General features: G+C 41.7%; 2 protein-coding genes and 4 non-coding genes across 8 annotated transcripts; 3 read left to right on the top strand and 3 right to left on the bottom strand.

The window, feature by feature from the left end:
• The first annotated feature begins 2,433 nt into the window (after positions 1–2,433).
• Positions 2,434–13,060, top strand: LOC117728302 (V-set and transmembrane domain-containing protein 5). The gene is made up of 5 exons (XM_034529154.1): positions 2,434–2,598; positions 9,440–10,062; positions 10,837–11,163; positions 12,402–12,545; positions 12,779–13,060. Exons 2-5 carry the CDS (start codon positions 9,987–9,989, stop codon positions 12,808–12,810), a joined length of 579 nt encoding a protein of 192 aa, XP_034385045.1. The 5' UTR covers positions 2,434–2,598; positions 9,440–9,986; the 3' UTR covers positions 12,811–13,060.
• Positions 3,190–3,380, top strand: LOC117728363. Its single transcript, XR_004609133.1, has one exon. It is a non-coding gene; the product is annotated as a U2 spliceosomal RNA (small nuclear RNA).
• On the top strand, positions 4,376–4,539 carry LOC117728366. Its single transcript, XR_004609136.1, has one exon. It is a non-coding gene; the product is annotated as a U1 spliceosomal RNA (small nuclear RNA).
• LOC117728355 lies at positions 4,987–5,150 on the bottom strand. The gene has a single exon (XR_004609125.1). It is a non-coding gene; the product is annotated as a U1 spliceosomal RNA (small nuclear RNA).
• LOC117728362 lies at positions 8,057–8,247 on the bottom strand. Its single transcript, XR_004609132.1, has one exon. It is a non-coding gene; the product is annotated as a U2 spliceosomal RNA (small nuclear RNA).
• An 11-nt stretch (positions 13,061–13,071) lies between the features above and the next one.
• On the bottom strand, positions 13,072–21,409 carry med17 (mediator complex subunit 17). 3 transcript variants are annotated; one of them, XM_034529151.1, is made up of 13 exons: positions 21,276–21,409; positions 20,484–20,725; positions 19,948–20,111; positions 18,900–19,119; positions 18,683–18,819; positions 18,498–18,579; positions 18,235–18,387; positions 17,575–17,705; positions 16,394–16,578; positions 16,024–16,161; positions 15,626–15,743; positions 14,367–14,526; positions 13,072–13,880 (listed from the first exon to the last, which is right to left on the bottom strand). In XM_034529151.1, exons 2-13 carry the CDS (start codon positions 20,716–20,718, stop codon positions 13,672–13,674), a joined length of 1,932 nt encoding a protein of 643 aa, XP_034385042.1. In that variant the 5' UTR covers positions 20,719–20,725; positions 21,276–21,409; the 3' UTR covers positions 13,072–13,671. The 3 variants fall into 3 exon arrangements, with proteins under 3 accessions (XP_034385042.1, XP_034385044.1, XP_034385043.1); XM_034529153.1 differs by having other exon boundaries at positions 20,484–20,825; positions 21,276–21,408; XM_034529152.1 differs by having other exon boundaries at positions 20,484–20,766; positions 21,276–21,407.
• Between the last annotated feature and the right edge of the window lie 55 nt (positions 21,410–21,464).

Below are 21,464 nucleotides of genomic sequence, written 5' to 3'. Positions count from 1 at the left end.
TAAAATAAATTACCTGTATATCTGTTTCCACAAAACTATCATCAGTGTTTTATTATTAAACTTCACACATTATCTCAAGTGCAGTGATATTAATGATACAAGTACTAAGTTGATGTTTATGATTCCAGCATGCTAGACGAGCACAGACTGGAGGGACCAAACCCACAGAGAAAGGGAAAGGTGGGGAACCAGTGGGTGGAGGACTACCTCACAGAGTACACAGAGAGCTTCAATTCTCCAGTCTCCTTGGGGCCAACATCAACAGGTGTATCTACGGCCAGAGAGGGTTTGAGCATCACACCTTTCAGTAGATGTGGGAGCTCTACAGCCAGTACCTCACCCAGAAGGACAGGCCAGAGCAGTGCTGAGCAGAGGTTAGCAGAGTAAATTAAAATGGTTCAAATTACCCTCTTCTAAAACAATTTTTGGGCTTTTGAAAATTAAAAATATGTCATAAAATGTTGATAGTTACTTGACATTTGTTGTCCAGCAATTGTAGGTTAGCGTACGACAACCCTTAACTATGTGGATGTGCCCTATTACAAATGTCTGCCTGGAAGCAGCAGCCTGGAGGGCTTCCATAAATCTCTGCCACACATGATTTCAGGTGATTCCAAGTGCGGTTTGTATAGTATAGTTAAATGAATCATGTGACTTTGTGATTATTCTAATACCTTTCATTGTGATATTCAACAAGCAACAGCCTGACAACTGAAAGAGAGAAAGCACAGACTAAATGTACTTGTGTTTATGTGAAGTTTGCATTGAAGCTGAACTTTGCTCCATTCTACTCCATTTAACTCACTAGATGCAGGTCACATGTTTTGTACTTAATGTGAATATAAATAATTTAATCTAATTTCCATAAGTGCAATTTGAAAGCTTTGTTGGCATCTTATTTTGAAAACCGTCACGTTGATCTTTCCGCTAACTTCGCTGAAGCCTTCTCGTTTCCGGTCTGGGCCGTTTGAATGTGGTTACGAATTTCACTTTATAGTTGGGTGCACTGAAATGTCTGTCTGCTGACTTGACCACGGAGACCCGAGTGTCTGCTGACTTGACTGCAGTGTGTTGTCTGGTCTGAATTTGGTATGGAGATATACTATTGTGTATATTATTTTTCATAACTTTTTCTACATGGATGGAATATTTATATTGGATTCCTGAACAAAACTTTGTATGTTGAATAAAGGTTTCCTTAAATACTGTTGGTGACTAATGGTTTAAAAGAATGCAAACTGCCTTTTAACTTTCCATTTGTTCAGAATATCACAACATCCAGGTAGCTAACGCTAAATGGTTGGGCTAAAGCTGACGTCATTTTGCACAGGAACACACCGCTGCTGTTGAAACAGGAATACCTCAGCAATTAGCATTCATCGAAGACGACCTTTAATGTTAATTTTGACTAAATAAAAGAATAAAACGTGCTTTAAGACAACAGTTATAAGTTATAATATAATAATCAGTTATACAGTAGAGAAAGGAAATGAACTACTTAAACTTGAAAGGCTGGAACAAGATGTCAACATGCAAAACAGACTTTTGTTTTCTTACATATAGTTGGCTTGACTTTATTTGATATGGACATCACAGTGGCATTAGAACAATAACTAGATGCACTGTGTTCGCTTGGAGCGAAACGCTAATGTAACACACCTGTCCACAGGAGGCTTTTCTTTTTCTTTTTTTTAAAGAGAAATTAAGAAAATACAACAGAGACGTGCGGGACCAGTGTTGTTCTGCCAGGCTTGTTGGAGAGGAAACCCTCCATCTGACCGCGTTGGGGAGAGGCAGCCCCCTCTCCTACGAGCCTGGTGGAAGTCACTTCTATTTATAACTCTGGATCTGTGCTCCGTGATGTCACAGTGACGTCATGGGGAGGGGCGAATTTTCAGATTCAAATAATAATACATATATATTACTTGTATTGCTGTTATGTTTTTACCTTGCTTCTATGTAGAGCACTTTGTAAACCCTGTTTTTAAAGGTGCTATATAAATAAATGTATTATTATTATTATTATTATTATAAGGAAGACAAATGGTTTTAGTCTCTTCCGAGTTATTTCACAGCAGCACGTGTTTTAATAGCGCTAGCTAACTGTTAGCTAAGTTAATGCTATCTCCGAGCCAGCATGTAAATACAATGTCTTGTTTCTATGCTACGTTTTTAACATTAACATTAGTTCAGACTGGCTTAAAGTCGCCATAACACAGAGCTAATATTCAGCTATTTAAGACTTAATTCAGGACTGTAAATGTCACGTAATAATACAGCACTCAGGGCACTTTACATGGTAAAAAACAAACTATAGAAGCAACAACTATAAACAAGAGAGATGACACAGTAAGAAACACAACAACAAAGAGAGTTAACAAACATCACAGATTTAAAGCAGATTTAAATAAATGAGTTCTAAGTGCCGTTTTGAAAGTGGCGAGTGACGGAGAGTGTCTGAGTTCCTGGGGGAGAGTTCCTGGGGGAGGGGGCAGCAATGGAGGACGACGCTTGGACAGAGAAGGGGGAGATGAGGAGGTTGGTGTCGGCAGATCTGACGTTGCGGGTGGGAGTGTGTTGGTGCAGGAGGTCAGAAAGGTATGAAGACCGCACTAGGAAGCAAACAGCACACATTTGAGCCGCATCTTCTTCATTGTGGCCTCCTGAATGTTTATATTATGCTTTGGATGAGTTACGTCTTCGGGAACTCAAATAACTAGTGAACGACTGCATTGCTGCGGTTTCTTCTGTTACTGTGAGAGGCTGAAGACGGAAATGTGCGGTTTGCGCTGCTCTCCACTACCATGTGTTGTCATTCAGGGAGTTTTGAAGCCTAATTACATTACTTTGATCAACCTCATGAGTTCGTTGCAAGGTATTTAAGAAATTATATACTTTTATAAACATCGCCTAAATCCCAACTTGTCTTGTCGGGATTTACATGTATCGTGTTTCTACTTCCTATTGGACGACAGCGTACCACGTGTCCGGAAATAAACAAGAAGACGAATCTGCGAAAACACGTTTAATATAAATATCTCAAACAAAACAGCTCCAGTTGTAAATTTCTACTATTGTACAGTGTTCATGTTTCATATGGCGACCCAAAAAGTAGTCGTTAGTTTCCAGACCCATCAGCGAGATTGACTGTACGGAGAATGCCTTCCTCATCTGCGGCTGTGTCACGTTATCGCTTCTCGGCCTTTTGGCTAAGATCAAGTGTAGTATCTGTTCTTATCAGTTTAATATCTGATACGTCCCCTACCCGGGGACCATATATTAAATTGATTTTTGGAATAGGGAGATGGAATAGGGGCTTGCTCCGTCCACTCCACGCATCGACCTGGTATTGCAGTACCTCCAGGAACGGTGCACCCCCTAAATGTGTTTAAAAATATATCTATAAACTACCACGAGCTCCCTCAGTTATAATGGATCGTTGAACAGAGTTACAATGTAATGTCCACATGATATAACTAGTATGTTATGTACGTTGATGGAGCGTTGAACCGGTGAGTGAGACAAAGGTTTAATAAATTACTGAGTTCACAGTTCTCTCCACATTTGCGGAGAAATGTAAAACATAATTTTGTACTCATATTCATTCAATCTGTTGATAGGCTTCACAGTACTGCTCTTTTCTGCTCTTTTCCTCCATAGAATTGCTCATAGTATGGGATGCACTTTATTTAAGTAACCTAGAATGTATCATCATTATTATTTAGCTGTTAGCTATACACAGAAACATACAGTATATATTCAACCAGTTGTCAATTCATCAAGTCGTCCTCTCTAAACCTAAAGCAGTCTAATACAACAGACCTGCAATAAATCCTTCCTTCATGAAGGTAATCATGTTCAGTCTGTTGAACTGTATTCTTTATATTTGCTAAACAACCAGCGTTGTTCATACTCCAGACCAGTAGATGGCAGTAGCGAACCAGAAGTAAACTAAGAAACAGGAAGCAGTTGTAATGTGAGAGAAGCAGGAACACGTGATTGTATTCTTCCCTCTGAATTTAAAATGTGGATCAAACTACTTTTAACAGCAGTTTGATTTAGTTTGGTCTCATCTGAACTTTCTGTTGAGCTGTTACTATTTAGTTGGAGATACATAGATACAGGGGGTGATTTTAGGTTGGCTTTTGATATGGAAATACAGCATTGCATGATGGGAAATGTAACCACTATTTTTCAAGTAAAGTGTAAATAATCTTTGTCAACCTTATTACACATAACTTTCCTCCATATTACATTCCTGTAAGTGATCAGACCTCTTATAGTCAGTATTCTCTGGTAATATCTATATGTTCAGCACCATCAGTCAACATGGTATGTCTGTGAAAGAGTCCCCGGCCTCGGATGTGTACAACTCATACTTACCTGGCAGGGGAGACACCATGATCAAGAAGGTGGTTCACCCAGGGCGAGGCTTGGCCATTGCACTCCGGCTGAGCTGACCTCTGCGAATTCCTCAAATGTGGGAATCTCGACTGCATAATTTGTGGTAGTGGGGGACTGCGTTCGCGCTCTCCCCTGATAAAGTGTGAACAATAATTTAATAATCGTGTCCTTGTGTTGGAGGAAAGAAGCACCAACACCAGGTCTTTCTGATGGCAGTAAACAGTGTAAACTTTCCAAAATACTGGATAAAAGTTGATGATCAGCTGATTAATGAGTGAGTTATTTCTGGATGCAAAATAGATGTGGCGTTCTTAATAATGATTAAAGAGATTCTATTTAGAGACACTAGATAACGTTAATGTAACGGACCCGGCCTGTACTCAAGCACGTGAACTGTGTTCAGGCATAATGGGTTAACACAAGATACAATAGATATTGACAGTAGTGAGGACAACAGATAAAATACTTAAAATATATTTTATTTTCACGCTTTGTGAAAACAGAGTTTTGTAGGTGCTGCTTTCCTCCTATAACATATATTGAACTAGGATGTGGATATTAAATTATTGTTTCACACTTCATCAGGGGAGAGCGCGAACGCAGTCCCCCACTACCACAAATTATGCAGTCGAGATTCCCACATTTGAGGAATTCGCAGAGGTCAGCTCAGCCGGAGTGCAATGGCCAAGCCTCGCCCTGGGTGAACCACCTTCTTGATCATGGTGTCTCCCCTGCCAGGTAAGTATGAGTTGTACACATCCGAGGCCGGGGACTCTTTCACAGACATACCATGTTGACTGATGGTGCTGAACATATAGATATTACCAGAGAATACTGACTATAAGAGGTCTGATCACCTACAGGAATGTAATATGGAGGAAAGTTATGTGTAATAAGGTTGACAAAGATTATTTACACTTTACTTGAAAAATAGTGGTTACATTTCCCATCATGCATTGCTGTATTTCCATATCAAAAGCCAACCTAAAATAACCCCCTGTATCTATTTATCTCCAACTAAATAGTAACAGCTCAACAGAAAGTTCAGATGAGACCAATCTAAATCAAACTGCTGTTAAAAGTAGTTTGATCCACATTTTAAATTCAGAGGGAAGAATAAAATCACGTGTTCTCTGCTTCTCTCACATTACAACTGCTTCCTGTTTCTTAGTTTACTTCTGGTTCGCTACTGCCATCTACTGGTCTGGAGTATGAACAACGCTGGTTGTTTAGCAAATATAAAGAATACAGTTCAACAGACTGAACATGATTACCTTCATGAAGGAAGGATTTATTGCAGGTCTGTTGTATTAGACTGCTTTAGGTTTAGAGAGGACGACTTGATGAATTGACAACTGGTTGAATATATACTGTATGTTTATGTGTATAGCTAACAGATAAATAATAATGATGAGAATAGTTTCAGATTAAATAAAGTGCATATATATTAATATAGTGTTTGTGTGAGACCACACAAAAGAAAACTGCTAGAATCTTCACTTTAGTGAAATGAGTTGTTCTATGAAGTCTAACAACAGATTGAGTCAATGTGAGTGAATAATTAAGGTTTTACATTTTCCTCAAATGTGGAGAGAAATTTGAACTCAGTAATTAACTTACACAACATACCAGTTATATCATGTTTACATTGTAACTCTGTACAACGATCGATTATAACTGAGGGAGCTTGTGGTAGTTTAAAGTTATTAATTAGTTTTTAAAGGACCATTATTATTAGTCCCTGCTCTCTAGGACTCCTCATAGTTCCAGCACTACGCAGCCAAAAGAAAGCATTGTCCATTCAGGATTCCATTTTTCTGATAATTTATTTAACAAAACAAGCAAACAAACAAAGGAAGGTTAAAAAACAAAAAAACATAGGCCTACCCAGGTGCATGCTGGTCCTGTACCTGCTTCTCCTACATACAGTACAACCACAGGTGCCAACAGTGTTACCCAATTAACGAACAAATGAACAACCAAAAGACAAAATATATCTAAACAACAACAAATAATTAAACAATACTCCTTGTCAAAAATAACTAACTACTAATATCAAATAAATAGCTCCTACAGTTATATTAGTAATTTATTAGTATAACATAATACCTAAAATGGTGTTACTCGACAAGTGTATTTCAGTTACTTTTGAAAATGGCGACATATATATATATATCATCAGATAATTTTGCAAAAAAAACATTAAACAGCCTCAGAAATATAAAACTACTTCCCAGAATTTGAAAAGTAAAAAGCGACAAGTATAATTTTGATTTTAAATAAGGTGTTTTTATTAGAGGAAAAAACAGTACAGTCCCCTGAATAAATGATCTAATTTGTTAACACAAATGTACTTGAGATTCTGTATTTATAGCACAATTATATTATAGCTTCAACCCATTAAAGAGCTAATCACAATAAGAAATAGCCAATTCCACACATATGGAATGAATACAGATGATGTCAACAGTCTCTTTGAATGGGGGCGAGGCGTATTCTAGAGTCCTCCAGTGGACTTCTTCAAATTTCCTAATTGTGGTGAATCTTGTGCATATTTTCCAGTGCCAGGGGACTCTGTTTACACTCTCTCCTGTAAACACAAACAAAGAAAGTCTCAAAGATCTACAGATATGAAGGGACCTGTCTAGTCAATAGTAGAACACGATTTACAACACATTGAGAAACTGGTACGGAATAATAACGTTCCTCTGGCCAGTGTGCTCAGTAATTAGGATGTTCAATTGTGAACCTATAGACTGATTTCTTTAATAAAAACAACATTCTGCTGCTTATATACCGCAGTTTGGCCAGTTGGGAGCGCCATTATCATACGTTTAGGTTCTTCCGCTGCACATTGACCACCTGAAGGCACCATAACACATTCCTCAGAGAACGCAGAATTAGATTATTTACATTTTACTTGAAAAATAGTGGTTACATTTCCCATCATGCAATGATGTATTTCCATATCAAAAGCCAACCTAAAATCACTCCCTGTATCTATTTATCTCCGACTAAATATTAAAAGCTCAACAGCAAGTTCAGATGAGACCAAACTGCTGTTAAAAGTAGTTTGATCTGCTACTGACATACTGCCATCTACTGGTCTGGAGTATGAACAACGCTGGTTGTTTAGCAAATATAAAGAATACAGTTCAACAGACTGAACATGATTACCTTCATGAAGGAAGGATTTATTGCAGGTCTGTTGTATTAGACTGCTTTAGGTTTAGAGAGGACGACTTGATGAATTGACAACTGGTTGAATATATACTGTATGTTTCTGTGTATAGCTAACAGCTAAATAATAATGATGAGAATAGTTTCAGATTAAATAAAGTGCATATATATTAATATAGTGGTTGTGTGAGACCACACACAAGAATACTGCTAGAATCTTCACTTTAGTGAAATGAGTTGTTCTATGAAATCTAACAACAGATTGAGTCAATGTGAGTGAATAATTAAGGTTTTACATTTTCCTCAAATGTGGAGAGAACTGTGAACTCAGTAATTTATTAAACAAAACCTTTGTCTCACTCACCGGTTCAATGCTTTTCACATCAACTTACATAACATACCAGTTATATCATGTTTACATTATAACTGAGGGAGCTCGTGGTAGTTTATAGATATATTTTTAAACACATTTAGGGGGTGCACCGTTCCTGGAGGTACTGCAATACCAGGTCGATGCGTGGAGTGGACGGAGCAAGCCCCTATTCCATCTCCCTATTCCAAAAATCAATTTAATATATGGTCCCCGGGTAGGGGACGTATCAGATATTAAACTGATAAGAACAGATACTACACTTGATCTTAGCCAAAAGGCCGAGAAGCGATAACGTGACACAGCCGCAGATGAGGAAGGCATTCTCCGTACAGTCAATCTCGCTGATGGGTCTGGAAACTAACGACTACTTTTTGGGTCGCCATATGAAACATGAACACTGTACAATAGTAATAATTTACCACTGGAGCTGTTTTGTTTGCGATATTTATATTAAACTAGTTTTCGCAGATTCGTCTTCTTGTTTATTTCCGGACACGTGGTACGCTTTCGTCCAATAGGAACTAGAATACGCGATACATGTAAATCCCGACAAGCAGACACGTTGGGATTTATGCGATGTTTATAAAAGTATATAATTTCTTAAATGGCGTGTAATGAACTTGTGAAGTTGATATAAGTAATGTAACTACGCTTCAAAACTCACTTAACGACACAAACTGGTGTCTCTGTCTCTCGTGGAGAGCAGAGCTAACGTTAACCACACATTTCAATTTCACCGTCTGTCACGCACAGTTAGCTAACTATCTGAAAAACTAGCAACGCAGTGGTTCACTTGGTTGTGTATTTGAGTTCCGGAAGAGGTCATGTCCCGCTGAAGTAAATAACTCATCCAAAGCAGAAAATAAACATTCAGCGAGGCCATAATAAAGAAGATGCTAGCGGCTCAAATGTAGCATAGAAACAAAACAAGGACATTTTATGTAGACACGCTAGCTCGGAGATAGCATTAACTTAGCTATCTTTTAGCTCGTTCTATCAAAGCACATGTGTGTTGCGGTCCTCTAAAGAGACGAAAACTATTTGTCTTCCTTACAATTGTTGTCTTAATAAAGCACGCTCTATTATTTCCATCTGAAATGTCGAGTCATTTAGTCAAAATGAACTTACTGAAGGCTTCTCCGATCAATGTTAATTGAAGACGTATTCTTGTTCGAACAGCAGAGGGCGTGTCCAAAATGACGTCAGCTTTAGACCAACCATTTAGCATTAGATACCGTTAGCTACTTCGACATTGTCATACAGTATTTACGAACAAACATATAGTTAAAAGGCAGATTGCATTCTGTTAAAACATTTAAGTAATGAACATTATTACTTTTTTTAATTTTCAGCCAAGTTCAACATTTGGCAAATCATGTTTGTTGTCAGAAATGAAAATGTCACAACACACATATTTAACCATATTCATGCCTCCCGAAACTGAAGTGTCACTTCACTGTGTGTTTATGTTCCTTGGCGCAGACGCGTGAACACACACTTCCTGTTTGACATGTTTTACCAGGTGTGTCACAGCATGAATACCAGGTGATTCAACCGCTCCTGGTTTCATTTTGTGATTGGCTAGTCTGTCTAGTATACAGGTGAGTGGTTTTATTGGGCGGTGGTGGTAGGTATTGAGAAGGCTATATGTGTCTGTCAGAGTATGTTAAAGTGTGTGGGTGTGCAGTGAGATCACAGGACGCAGAGTACATGTTTGCTCAGTAATCTCTGGCTGAACCTGTCTGTTAGGTGTGGGCTTGCTGGCATTGACTTGCACAGGTATGAGGAGAAATCCACACAGACCTGAGAGAGGAGGGGAACTCCAGCGCTTCTGTGACGAGAACATTTAATTTCTCACAAAAGTACGCGGGGAAAGGCACACGCAGGAACACCTGTACAAAGGACAGTGGCAGATGAAACCCGTGGGAACAAGGGAGGACTGTTTTGGAAGGACAAAGACACTTAAGAATGTAACATAACCCAGAGGAGATTCTTCTACAGCAGTTCGATCAATGGGTCTGGGATTCCAATGTGGCATTTCAGGCTCTGGGATGTACAAGACGTTACTGTGTTTCTCAGCATCACATTGTATATGTGTTACCTAGGTAAGCATTCCAACACGTGTATATTATTTGGACTCCTCCAGAGAGCTCATGTATTGGATTACTGTGTTAGAAAGCATGCCTATATGCCAACCTTATATCTGCTTTGTGTTAAATAGGTTGAGGGCTCAGCCCTTTCAAAATGATCTTAAATTGAGAACCTGTAAGGAGTGCAAACTGGAGATAGAACATATAATATGTTCTCACTCTCTTTGTCCCACCAGGGATAAGTCGATGAACAAAGCAGTCATGTACATATGGTTGTGAACATGTAAACATCAGATTGTTCTGGTTTGCACCCAAGGTCTAAGTGTACAAAATAATCAGAATCCAAAGAAAATAAGAAGCATTAATTCAAAACAGCAGTAGCTCATGTCCTTGCAAATGGAAGTCCAGCTGCTCAGAATAACTACACCATGAAGAAGCATCTTTTTCAGGTTGAATTCGTTACCGTAAACAAACACACCACAGGCACCCCTCCCCTGCAGAAACTCCTGTGGGAATATTTGATGAGGGGCGGCCAGAACAGACAGGAGGCCAGGCACCGCTGGCTACATTCAAATTGGTGCGCCTCAGCTTGTTTGACCAGTTTCATTCCTCCAGCAACAGGCGTATAATTTGAAAAAAGAGACTCACATAGCACTATTTTTGTACGAGGTGCAAACCAGCCACTGTGTTGGGCAGCAAGGTTAAAGGTGTGACCCGTAAAACAATCATCCATCTATCTATCATATCTTCACATGTATTTATCAGTTTTTCTTCTTCGCACTTTGGAAGCCGGAGCCATCTCCATCCACTCTCCCCAGAGGAGCCTGACCAGGTCTGTGCAGGACGATGTGTTTTTCTCAGTGGACGTTACCTGCAGTGGGGTACCCACCATACAATGGACCTTTATGTCAGGAGCGGTGAGCCGCGCCATCGGGACCTGGCAGCCGGGGGTGTACACCAACATAACGGTGGATTACGGGAACAGAGTGCAGTCCTTCGACAATGGCTCGATGGGCCTGTCAGACTTGCGACTACAGGATGCAGGATTCTACGTGGTCACCGTCACGGAAAGCGCAGGAAGCAGCAAGGACACTGGCTTTGTCCTGAAAGTGAACGGTGAGTGGGTCTGTTTTCTGTGTATGAAGCAAATACGATTTTTGGGAAAAGCCTAATTTTACCTAATTTTCTTTCGCAGCCTAGAGTCACAGGTTGAAAAAGCCAGTATGTAGTTTTTGGCAAAAGTCATTAGTGTATAATTACCTAAACCTGGTTGTGTTTTCCTTTGCTTAGAATGAGCTCCAGATAGATATACATACATATTTACATAGGATGCAGGTCCTCTTCACAGAGTGCCGCCATGTTGCACCGCCATGTTTCTACAGTAGCCCAGAACAGACAAACCGAACACTGGCTCCCTTTTGAGGTGATGTGAAACCTGCAGAGTGCCAAACCGACGTCTGAATTCCGTAGTTTTCCTAAAAGTGGCGTTCTTACGGCGAGGGCGGCCTCTGAGGGCACCGAATGGCGCCACCGCGTTTTGTGTTCTCAGGCCGCTCGCATTACCGCAGTCTTGGAAAGGGGAGGAGCGACCGGAGGGGTATTCGGTCAGTTGCAATCTGCAACCACACCGCTAGATGCCATCAATTCCTACATACTGTCCCTTTAAGGGAGTTGGCTTTCACTCTTAAACCCGCTGCCTATGGCTGTATCACTTTTGATTGGGCCTTACTCAACAGCATCGGGGTCACAGTTGTTGGAATGACAGTTGCACGGCCCGGGTTTCCCAAACCTGTCTGCGGGCTTGTGACTGGGAGGGGTGCTGGTTTGAATACCGGTCAGGAAAGTGGAAAAAGCAGCACTTGCGCCCTCCATCATTACCACCACTAAATGCCCTTAAGCAAGGCCCTAAATCCCCAACTGCTCCAGTGTTGCTGCTCAACGGGCAGCTGGTCGGACCGTGGTTGCACGACACATTCTCCATGATAATCCGGTATCTGTGACAGTATTTTAAAGTACGGAGTCATGTTTTGAATATTGCATGTGCCCTTGAGCTTTGGGTTCATCATAGTTAATCATTAGTAAACAACCTGAAACCAGTATTTTAATATTTTGCATGACGCATGGAAATAGTTATGTGTACCTACCGGTACTCTAAGACTTCTGGTGACCATGACAGAAGAACCGGGGCACTTTTAATATCTTTCCGTCTAACACAGGCTCCCTGCTGCCTCCTCTCTCTCTTTGCAGACAAGCTGCATTCTGGAAGTGTGTTTTGTGTTTGCGTCTTTGGAAAGTAGACCTGTGTTCAAAGCTTTTTTTGTAAACATGTTTACTCCTGCATCCCTGTCCTCCAGAGGTGCTGTATGAGGATCTCCAGTACCTGTCCATCTCTGCCTTAGCACTGGCCTGTGTGGCCGGCCTTCTCATGCTGGTCATGTGGCTGCTGGACAAGGCTTACAGGAAGATAGTGGCATGGAGACGCAGGAAACAGATGCCAGGTAAGCATGTTTAAAAACACTTCCTGTCTTATAAACGTGAATACAAGATGGTTTTTTGCACGCAGAGACATGGCTCGGCGGGCGTGAAGGGCAAAAAAAAAATCTTGTATGTGGTTTGAGGTTATAAATTGTGTCTAAGCATGGGTGTTTCCGAGTACAAAGGTCTGCACAGGTCTATTATTGCTTTGTTACATCAGCGCGTTGTGTTATGTTCAATCCTTTTTTCCATGCAGAAACGGACGCGACAGAGCTGCAGCGCCTTTGATGGACGTCTCGCTGTGCTTTAGACAGGAAAAAGAACTGCAGACTGTTCATCCAACCTAAGGACTACTTTTTTTAAGTTAGATGTGTAAGGCTACATGAAATAACCGAGTAATTTTACTAAGTTACTAACAGACAGGAAGATGGTTTGCCAATTATGAAACTGTGTACCCAAAATGTTGACATTTGTATTAAATACGCATGCTTTTACAGCACTGATGATGATACTGGATTGAATGTAAATATATCACTCATGTCACTGGAAAACAATACATACTGTATTTATTGTCAAAGCGAAGGAATTGTGTGATTTATTTATTCTTTACCTTTGGCTTCTTCACAAACTTGAATCTAAAAATAAAGCAAGACTACAGAAACACATTCCTCACAATAAAAATACACCAACCTGGAAGTACTTAGAAAACCCTGAAATCAAATCCTTTTTTTAATGCCAATATGAAAAATCTGCATAAATACATATGGACGTAATGTTTTATTTTGTATCAAATTGTTTCAGTTGCACACACACTCGACAACATTGCATTATCAAAAATGGAGCAGACAACAGATACACCACTGAAGGTAGAAAAGGGGCAGTAATCAAAAAGACTGTGAATTGTATGGAAACAGGTGTACGGGGTGGAAATGTTACATTTGACCAAGAGGCCTTTGTTGTGGCTGCAAAGCCCTGTCCAAATATTGTGGCAGATAAGTTCTAGAAAAGAAGAAAAAAAGGCTGCTGTGTGTTTGTCCAGTTTGTTGCTCAGCTGTACACAAACCATGGCTCTGTGTGTGTGTGTGTGTGTGTGTGTGTGTGTGTGTGTGTGTGTGTGTGTGTGGAAAGGAGTCCGCGGACGGACCGGCTCTAAGGACAGGGAGTCAGCGCGGCCATGAGGAGCTCCATCTTGTAGACGAAGTTCCGTCCCTCCATCCTGCTCCAGTGGACCTCTTTGCTCGGCCCCCTGAGGTGGCTCCACTTGGCGTCCTGGATGACGTCGCTCTTCGGCAGTTCTTTGGTCTGGCTGCGGGGGAACTGGACCAGGACTTTGCACCCGCTCTCTGGGCCGTTACGCACTGAACGGACAGAACAGACACACAGACGATGTATCAGGGAGCGGCTTGCGTTAACACATCCTTACTCGGTCGTTTTGGTACATTGAGTTCATGAGGATGTTCTGGATTACTGCAGTAGGATATTCTCTTAATGCTAGATAACAATGTATTCATAACGTAATGCATTCCAGGAGTTATTATGTGGTGAAGTGTTCACTATCTTAATGATTCCTCAACTTGTATCAGCCTGTCTGAGGGCTTTCGTAGTTGGGCGTTGCAATGCAAGAGTTGCTGCCCTTGTTTTGGGGAAAGTTGGGGGCCAACGGTGGTGGTGATTCTCAAGCATTTCTCTCCCTGTGACTGCTGAATGTCAGTGCACCCTGTTGCATTGGATATATTTAGAGAACTATAATAAAATACAGTATAAAACCACTAAAAATAGCAGATGTTTTAACATGTTTCAAGATGGAGCACTTCCTATTTGGATCTTGGCGTCACTCGTCTCACCTGAGATGGCATACTCTCCATTGGGAGAGGCGACAGTGACGGCGGAGGCATTCCCAATGCTCTCCACTGGGCCCAGTCCCACATGGTTACTGAAGCTCAGGACATGCCAGCCCATCACCTTGGCCAGCTGCTGGACTGCGTGCACCTGATGCTGAGACATCTGTGGACGTAGAAATACCAGTGTGAACATACTTCACTTCAAGTAAAAGTCCTGCATTCAAAACCTTAAATGAATAAAAGTATGCAAATATTATCAGCTAAATCTACTTTGAAGTATGAAAAGTAAAAGAATAGATAGTGCAGTAAAATGTTTCCCATCATATAAGATGTTTCTGGATTAATATCACTGCTGCATTAATGAGTACGTTACATTTTACTTCCGTCAATGTGTTAGTTTAATCTACATAAACGCATCATATTCTATAAGATCCTCATATGTTTGTTGCGTCTCTGTCCTGTGAGAACCACGTGATAAACAGCTGTTGTTTAGCTTTGTCATGATGCTTTTTCCAGCTGGTCCAAGAAGCTTTTTAACATACTTCATTCATTTTAAGTAGGAGGATTTGCTCAACACAAAAGGAACACTTCATCCTTCAATTTACACATCAGGAAATACGTAATTTTTACCGGACAGGAAAGGAATGAAAAACTGTCATCCATCCATCCATCCATCCATCCATCCATTTTCAATACCGCTTATCCTCATTAGGGTCGCGGGGGCGCTGGAGCCTATCCCAGCTGACATAGGGCGAAGGCAGGGGACACCCTGGACAGGCCGCCAGTCCATCGAGGGCACATGTAGGGACATACAACCATTCACTCTCACATTCACACCTATGGGACATTTAGAGATCAATTAACCTGCAGCATGTCTTTGGACTGTGGGAGGAAGCCGGAGAGCCCGGAGAGAACCCACGCTGCCACGGGGAGAACATGCAAACTCCACACAGAAGGACCGCTCCGACCGGGAATTGAACCCGCGGCCCTCTTGCTGTGAGGCGACAGTGCTAGCCACTACACCACCGTGCAGCCCAAAAAAAAAAAAAAAACTGTCATCTGAAAAGAAAATATTTACCTCTGAGGTGTAGTGGAGTACAAGTATTAAATATCTTTAAATGGAACCTTGACGTACCTTGAATTAATGTGTACTTAATTACAGCACTGGTTACATTCCACCACTATTTATATCCAGGACTGGGCAACAATTATCAAACCAATTGGGCCCAGCCTCCACTAGTGCGGGAAGTTTGCTGTGGTACCTGTGAGAGGAGAAAGTCCTGCAGTTCCTGTTCCTGGTGCGACAGCGTGACGACACGTCCATCTCTGTGCACCACCCTGATCTGCTCGACGCCGATGTTCAGCTGCAGCTGGATGGACCTAAAAAGGCGCAAAACATAGTCAAGCCAACCATGCGGCAGAATAGGGGACTAAAAAAAATCCCCCACACAATATTAAACAAGTGTAGAATGCTGAATAAACAATTTGCCTCATATTACAATCATAGCTTTCAATTAAAAAAATGTGAACGGTTGTTAAGGATGCTGCAGATGCCCACAATGGCTCATAAATACGTTAGCAGGTCATCTTATTTCCCACATTGTGTACCCACTTCCTGCTCTGGTTCTCCCTTAATCCTTTCCCCTCTCCTCCCACTTACTTGCAGATCTGCTCGTAGCCCTGAGAGGTGATGAGCACCTTGACGCTGGACTCGTACACATCGTTGATGTTGGACCAGTGAGCCTGGATCTGGGGGTCCTCGATGCGGCTGGCCAGGCTGTCGATGGTCCGCGCCGTCCTGGTGATCGCAAAAATGACATTTTACGCGAGGCTTCACTCGGCATTACATCCGCAACACTGCCATAACAAAATCAAAATATTGCAAATGATTTTTTTTGCTTATAATTGTATTTTCCTGAGATCAAACTATGATGAGCTAAGACAAAGTGTGCAGCCTTCTGGCCGCCAATTGGTTTTGGAATCATATCAGCCCTGGATGTGAAAGGCATAGCTCGCACAGCTACGGTTACCTGCTCCGCAGAAAGATGTGTTTGGCCTGTTTGATGATCTTCTCGAGAAGCCCCTCATTCTGCTGCAGGCTGAAGATTTCGGCCTTGTCGTAGGCCATCGGACCAGCGAGGCGCATGCGTTTGTGGCCGAAGGGGGCGCTGGCAGGATGCGGCATCACCACGGAGCTCAGCTGCTGCTTGTGGAACTGTAACAGAAACCAGATGAATTGGTCAATTTGAATTGTGAATGAAGGGAAAGACTTTAATTATATTGATCATAGTCTGAATGTGTTGCAGGATGACGATGCCAGACCAAATTAGGTAAATAAATAAGTGAAACATGAGCTCACAGATTCGTCTGGTTCCCAGGTAGGGCTGTGACATCAGATTTTCTCTACACAGTTACAAAATATTTTTTGAAAATTTGAAAAACTAAATAACAATAATAACAAAAATAATAATAGCAGCCAAATTCAACTCTAACTTTGTCCCTTTTGCATTGTCTCTTTTTCCGCAAATTAATTACACACAAATTAAGAGTTTTGGGAGCTGAAGAGAAAGAAATATATATAAATGATTTAAGAGGCGCTGGATTATTTACACGCCGTTATAATATTTGTGTTATTAACATGATATCACTACAACACCCCTATTCATATGCAGAGCAGAAATAATTGACAGATGAGTTTGCTGCAGTGTGTCCGTTTTGCCAAAGTTGGATAAGCTATGCTCCAATACAGCAAACAGTGTTTGTATACAGCTGAGCAGCTCTACTGGTTATATTATTGATTTTATCATCATCAGCAACAGTATGACAGCCAACACAATTGTTGCTATAATTGAGGTGTTCTAAATATATGCTATGATTGTAATTGTATCCTGTGAACAAGCCTCAAACTGGTTGTAAACAATGTTCCATCTGAGCCCAGTAAACTGAGCGAAACATACACATTCCTGGACAGTATAGGAAACCAATACAGGATATTTGAATCAGATATATAGTTTTAATAATCCCAGTATGACTGGTGTCAAGTGTCTTTCTACAATCCATAAAATATAATAATCCTCTGGTGGACAAACGACAGAATGATGACCCAGTTTCTCTGGCAGCTCTGTACTTGTCCTACATCTGCAATGAGCTAACATCTCTGTCAGGCAGCGGTTCCAGACGATATGCACGGTGACCTCACGCAGCACTTCACCTCTCTCATCATCTGATGCAGATTGTGTTCCAGCACGTAGAGGTGGTCGTCCGGTTTGGGCTTCTCTGGAGACGCCCGGTGGTTCTTCTTCTCTCCCGTGGAGTGGCACAGTGAGATGGACAGCTGCAGACCTGGAAGGAAACAAACAAGGCGTGAGTGTGTTTGTTTTATGCCTCCATATAAAATGTTATTTTATTTTATTAAAATCAAAGCCAACTCCAGAGAGATTACATAAATGCTTCATCTGTTAACAAATTGTTGCCTTTCCCCCCCAAAGTAATCCAAATGCATATAGTAGGAATAATATCTGGAACCAGGGGAGCAATGGAGCTGTGGATAAAAACAGCTCTTCCAAAAAGGTTGTTTTATCGTTTTTCTTTGTATTTTGGAGAAAAAAAAAGTTATACAAGAGCTTTTATATTGTCAAAACACATTTCGGTCCGTTGACCTTCATCAGGTTACCTGAATATCATTACGTCACTTTTCATGTCAAACGCATACACATGTCATTTGTCCACTATAAATATAGTATATTGTACCAATGCAGAATTATTAGAAAATAGCCCAGGCGTATCGTGATGCACTTTTAAGGTAAATATGGAACAAACATTGATCTCCTCTTGATGGCGCCCAACTAAAACACATCATGAGTGTTCTGACCTGGGAAGGGCTGTGAGATGATCTGATTCTTCACAACAATGTGAGGGATCTGGGATTTAATCTGGACAGCTTCCCTGGACAGCTGGGCGAAGATCTCCTTACACAGCAGAACGTTCTGAGCCGCCTCCAGCTTCACATGCCACTGCTGGGTCCCTGGAGAAACAAAAAGGTGCCGTCAGTGAGGAGAATGGAAAGAGAGAGGGATGTGGAGGAAAAGAGAAAGGTTTAACGCCGATCGGAAGACGAGCAACATCGAGCCATACCGGCTTTGGTTTTTGGCGGTCTCCTGAACAAGGCGACGGTTCCCAGATCACCGATGTCTGGAGCTTGTTTCTGAATGGACACCTGAAGACATAAACAGTATTTGACGATTACATATCTGAAATCTTAAAACAAATAAAACTGTACAGTATATTCGTGGAACGTGCCTTCGTGGTTTCCCTCTCACCTTGATATAAGCAGATCCATCCAAATCACTGGGAATCTGGACATCGAGTGGGCAGTAGTCCTCTGGGAGCTTTTTGTCCAGATCAATGTCTGTGTTCTTGAGCACCTCAAATGTGCCATGGTGAGGAAAAAGGGAGCCTGTAAATGGTCAAAACATGATTAGCCTTGGAGTTAAAAGAATACACATTGGACCGAGGATGCATTGGAGGCCTCCTCACCTGCGCTCCGGTAGCTGAGGTCTCCCAGGATCTTGTCTCCCACTTTGCGGAGCTTCCACTGGGAGCGGAGTCGCAGCAGCTCTGAGTTGAAGTCTCTCTGCCTCCTGTTCTCCTGGTTCTCTGCTACCGACTTGCTGAGCTTCTCTGCTCCCTTCAGCAGGAGCTGCGCAGCTGTGCCCAGTGATTTCTTTTTGCTGATCAGCTGGAACACCTGGGGGGTCTGCGCGAGGGCGAGAAATGAAAGCCTTATGGATGGAAGTAAAGATGTGCGTAAAAACAGAGAAAGTGCACAGATCTAGTTAAGAAATACAAACATTAGAACGTCATCGCTTTTGAACATTTTGTCAGTGTTGCAATCAGACTTGTGTATTATCTGATCTTTCTAACCCTACTTTAGGTGATTAAAAATCAAAGACATATTTTTCCTCCTACCTGTAGTGATATATAACGGCCTGAGACATGTCTGCTCTCTCACCTATATAAATGGGACTACATCACAATTGGCATGAAAACAAAATTTGGACAAATTCAACAGAAACATCTCTTTCCAGAAATCATAACCCGGTAACTCAAGACAATTCACAGACCTTGTTATGAGCAGTTTCATGTAGGAACTATTTTCTTCCTACTGAACCCGCCAACAGTGTCACCGTGCAGAAGGAAGCGTGCGTCTACTCGTGGACGAGAAGATCGCGCTCACTCATTAGCTGGTGTAGTTCAGCAGGAGGAAAAATATTTCCTCACAAAAAAGTCTGTGTAAACATCTTGAGTAACCTGGTCATGATTTCTGAAAAGAGACCTTGCTGATGAGTTTTCCAAATGTATTTTTGCCGTATTGAGTCCCTCAAGCTGAGTGCCATTGAGTCCCATTATATTAGAGAGAGGGCAGACATCTCTACGGCCAATATCGCCAACACTCGGCGACTTGCACCAAACCAATCTAGATTGATAAACAGCACTACAGTTAAGAGGAAAAATAAGTGTTTTTGATTTTGGGGTGTACTGCCCCTTTAAGTGATAGTGACAGTGATATTATTCTGCAGTTTACCTTGCTAGCTGTTAGATCCTGAGACACTGGGTCTAAGGCCATGTACTTCTTCTCCTTCACCACGCTGAGCACGTCGTGGAGCACACACATCTCTGTCAGGGCACTTCGCAGGTTGTTGCGCACTGAGTCCCAGGGCCAAAGAGATGGCTGAAACTTCACTGTGCCTGCATGAGAAAACCGCTCGTCAATTTTGATTCTAACAGAGGACAAAATGCATATGACTCGTATCAGATTTTAAATCCATCCAGCTGGTGCAAGGTCAAGGGTCAAAGATGTGTTATTTTACTTTAATGTGATTTATTATGTTACATATTTATCATAAGATGGCCTGATTTGACATTGATGTGAACGTTTTTATTGATTAAACTGCTAAGTTAATTCACCACCTTGTCGATGGCCATGCAGCTTCTCTCATCTGAAATACACTCTATACTAAATAGTGAATCTGTGGTGGATCAACCATAGCTGGTGTCAGTCAGCTACATAATGTGGCTCCATCTCTAGGCACTCCCTGCTTCCTCTTGAGCACACCGTACCTTCCTCTTCCTCCGGCTCCTGCTTGGTCCATTCGCGGTCCCTGGGTTCGCCCTCGATCACCTCCTCCTCCGAGTCAGATCCCTGGCTGAAGTCAATTCTTTGGGCCAACTTTGCCAAGTTTTGGGACATGGACAGAGGGGGCACATATGTTTCAGTTCCATCCAGGGCCACTTCCTGCACCTGCTTCTCACAGGTAGACTCGATGCTGACCCTCACGGCTGGACAGCCAGACATGATGAGGCTTATAGGAGGAAGGCGAAGCAGCGAGATTCAGTCATCAAACTGAGACACAGTGGAGCACAAAGCAACTCAGCACATTGGATATCTGCAGCTGACATCTTCTACAGTCCGAGAGTAGAGCACACACACACACACACACACACAAATACACTTCACTAAATATTGACGATAAAAAATGAAAAGGCTCAAACGAGAAAAACAGCAACATAATAGTTAACATTGCATACTTTTAGGTTTTAAAGATAGGTATTTTACTTGTAGTGTAGTAATTTCACAGTGTCGTAACAGCACGTTTACCTCAGTAAAGGATATGGACATTTATTCCACTACTGCTGGCTCGTTTGCTGGCCTTTTATCTCAATAACTGCAACCATAACTATCACTTATACCGGCGGCTGCACTAGCTTTAATTGTGTATGCCTGCGTCTAGCTAGCGAGACTAGCTAGCGTTAGCCACTTGCTAATCTCACAGGGTAGTTAAATGGAAGAACTGGATCGCGAAAGAAATGCCCAGATGACAACATCATCTCTTTTTTTCGTGTATATCTTACCTCTAGTATGCACTAGTCACCACTTGTGTAAACGGTTATTCACTGGAGTTGTATAATACTTTCCAGTCGCGAAGTGAGTGTCTTCTCTCTGCACAGGAACATCTGCACTCTGCTGTCCCCTAGTGGGATGCTAACGGTTTTAGGAGTTTAGCAGCGCGAGGTGCTTCGTGTTATTTCATTTCATGTCGT

This window comes from Cyclopterus lumpus, chromosome 25 (assembly GCF_009769545.1).
Source record: "Cyclopterus lumpus isolate fCycLum1 chromosome 25, fCycLum1.pri, whole genome shotgun sequence".
NCBI classification, from domain to species: Eukaryota; Metazoa; Chordata; class Actinopteri; order Perciformes; family Cyclopteridae; genus Cyclopterus; species Cyclopterus lumpus.
This window is presented reverse-complemented; position numbering and strand designations above follow the sequence as displayed.

What these genes read in the sequence shown, in the direction of transcription:
- med17 (XM_034529151.1), bottom strand. Translation starts at nt 20,718, where the DNA reads ATGTCTGGCTGTCCAGCCGTGAGGGTCAGCATCGAGTCTACCTGTGAG. An exon ending in GGAGCCGGAGGAAGAGGAAG is followed by an intron (nt 20,112 to 20,483) that starts GTACGGTGTGCT and finishes TTTCTCATGCAG; the next exon opens with GCACAGTGAAGTTTCAGCCA. An exon ending in AGGACTTTCTCCTCTCACAG is followed by an intron (nt 14,527 to 15,625) that starts GTACCACAGCAA and finishes CTACGTCCACAG; the next exon opens with ATGTCTCAGCATCAGGTGCA.
- LOC117728302 (XM_034529154.1), top strand. Translation starts at nt 9,987, where the DNA reads ATGTGGCATTTCAGGCTCTGGGATGTACAAGACGTTACTGTGTTTCTC. An exon ending in ATTGTATATGTGTTACCTAG is followed by an intron (nt 10,063 to 10,836) that starts GTAAGCATTCCA and finishes GCACTTTGGAAG; the next exon opens with CCGGAGCCATCTCCATCCAC. An exon ending in CTTTGTCCTGAAAGTGAACG is followed by an intron (nt 11,164 to 12,401) that starts GTGAGTGGGTCT and finishes CCTGTCCTCCAG; the next exon opens with AGGTGCTGTATGAGGATCTC.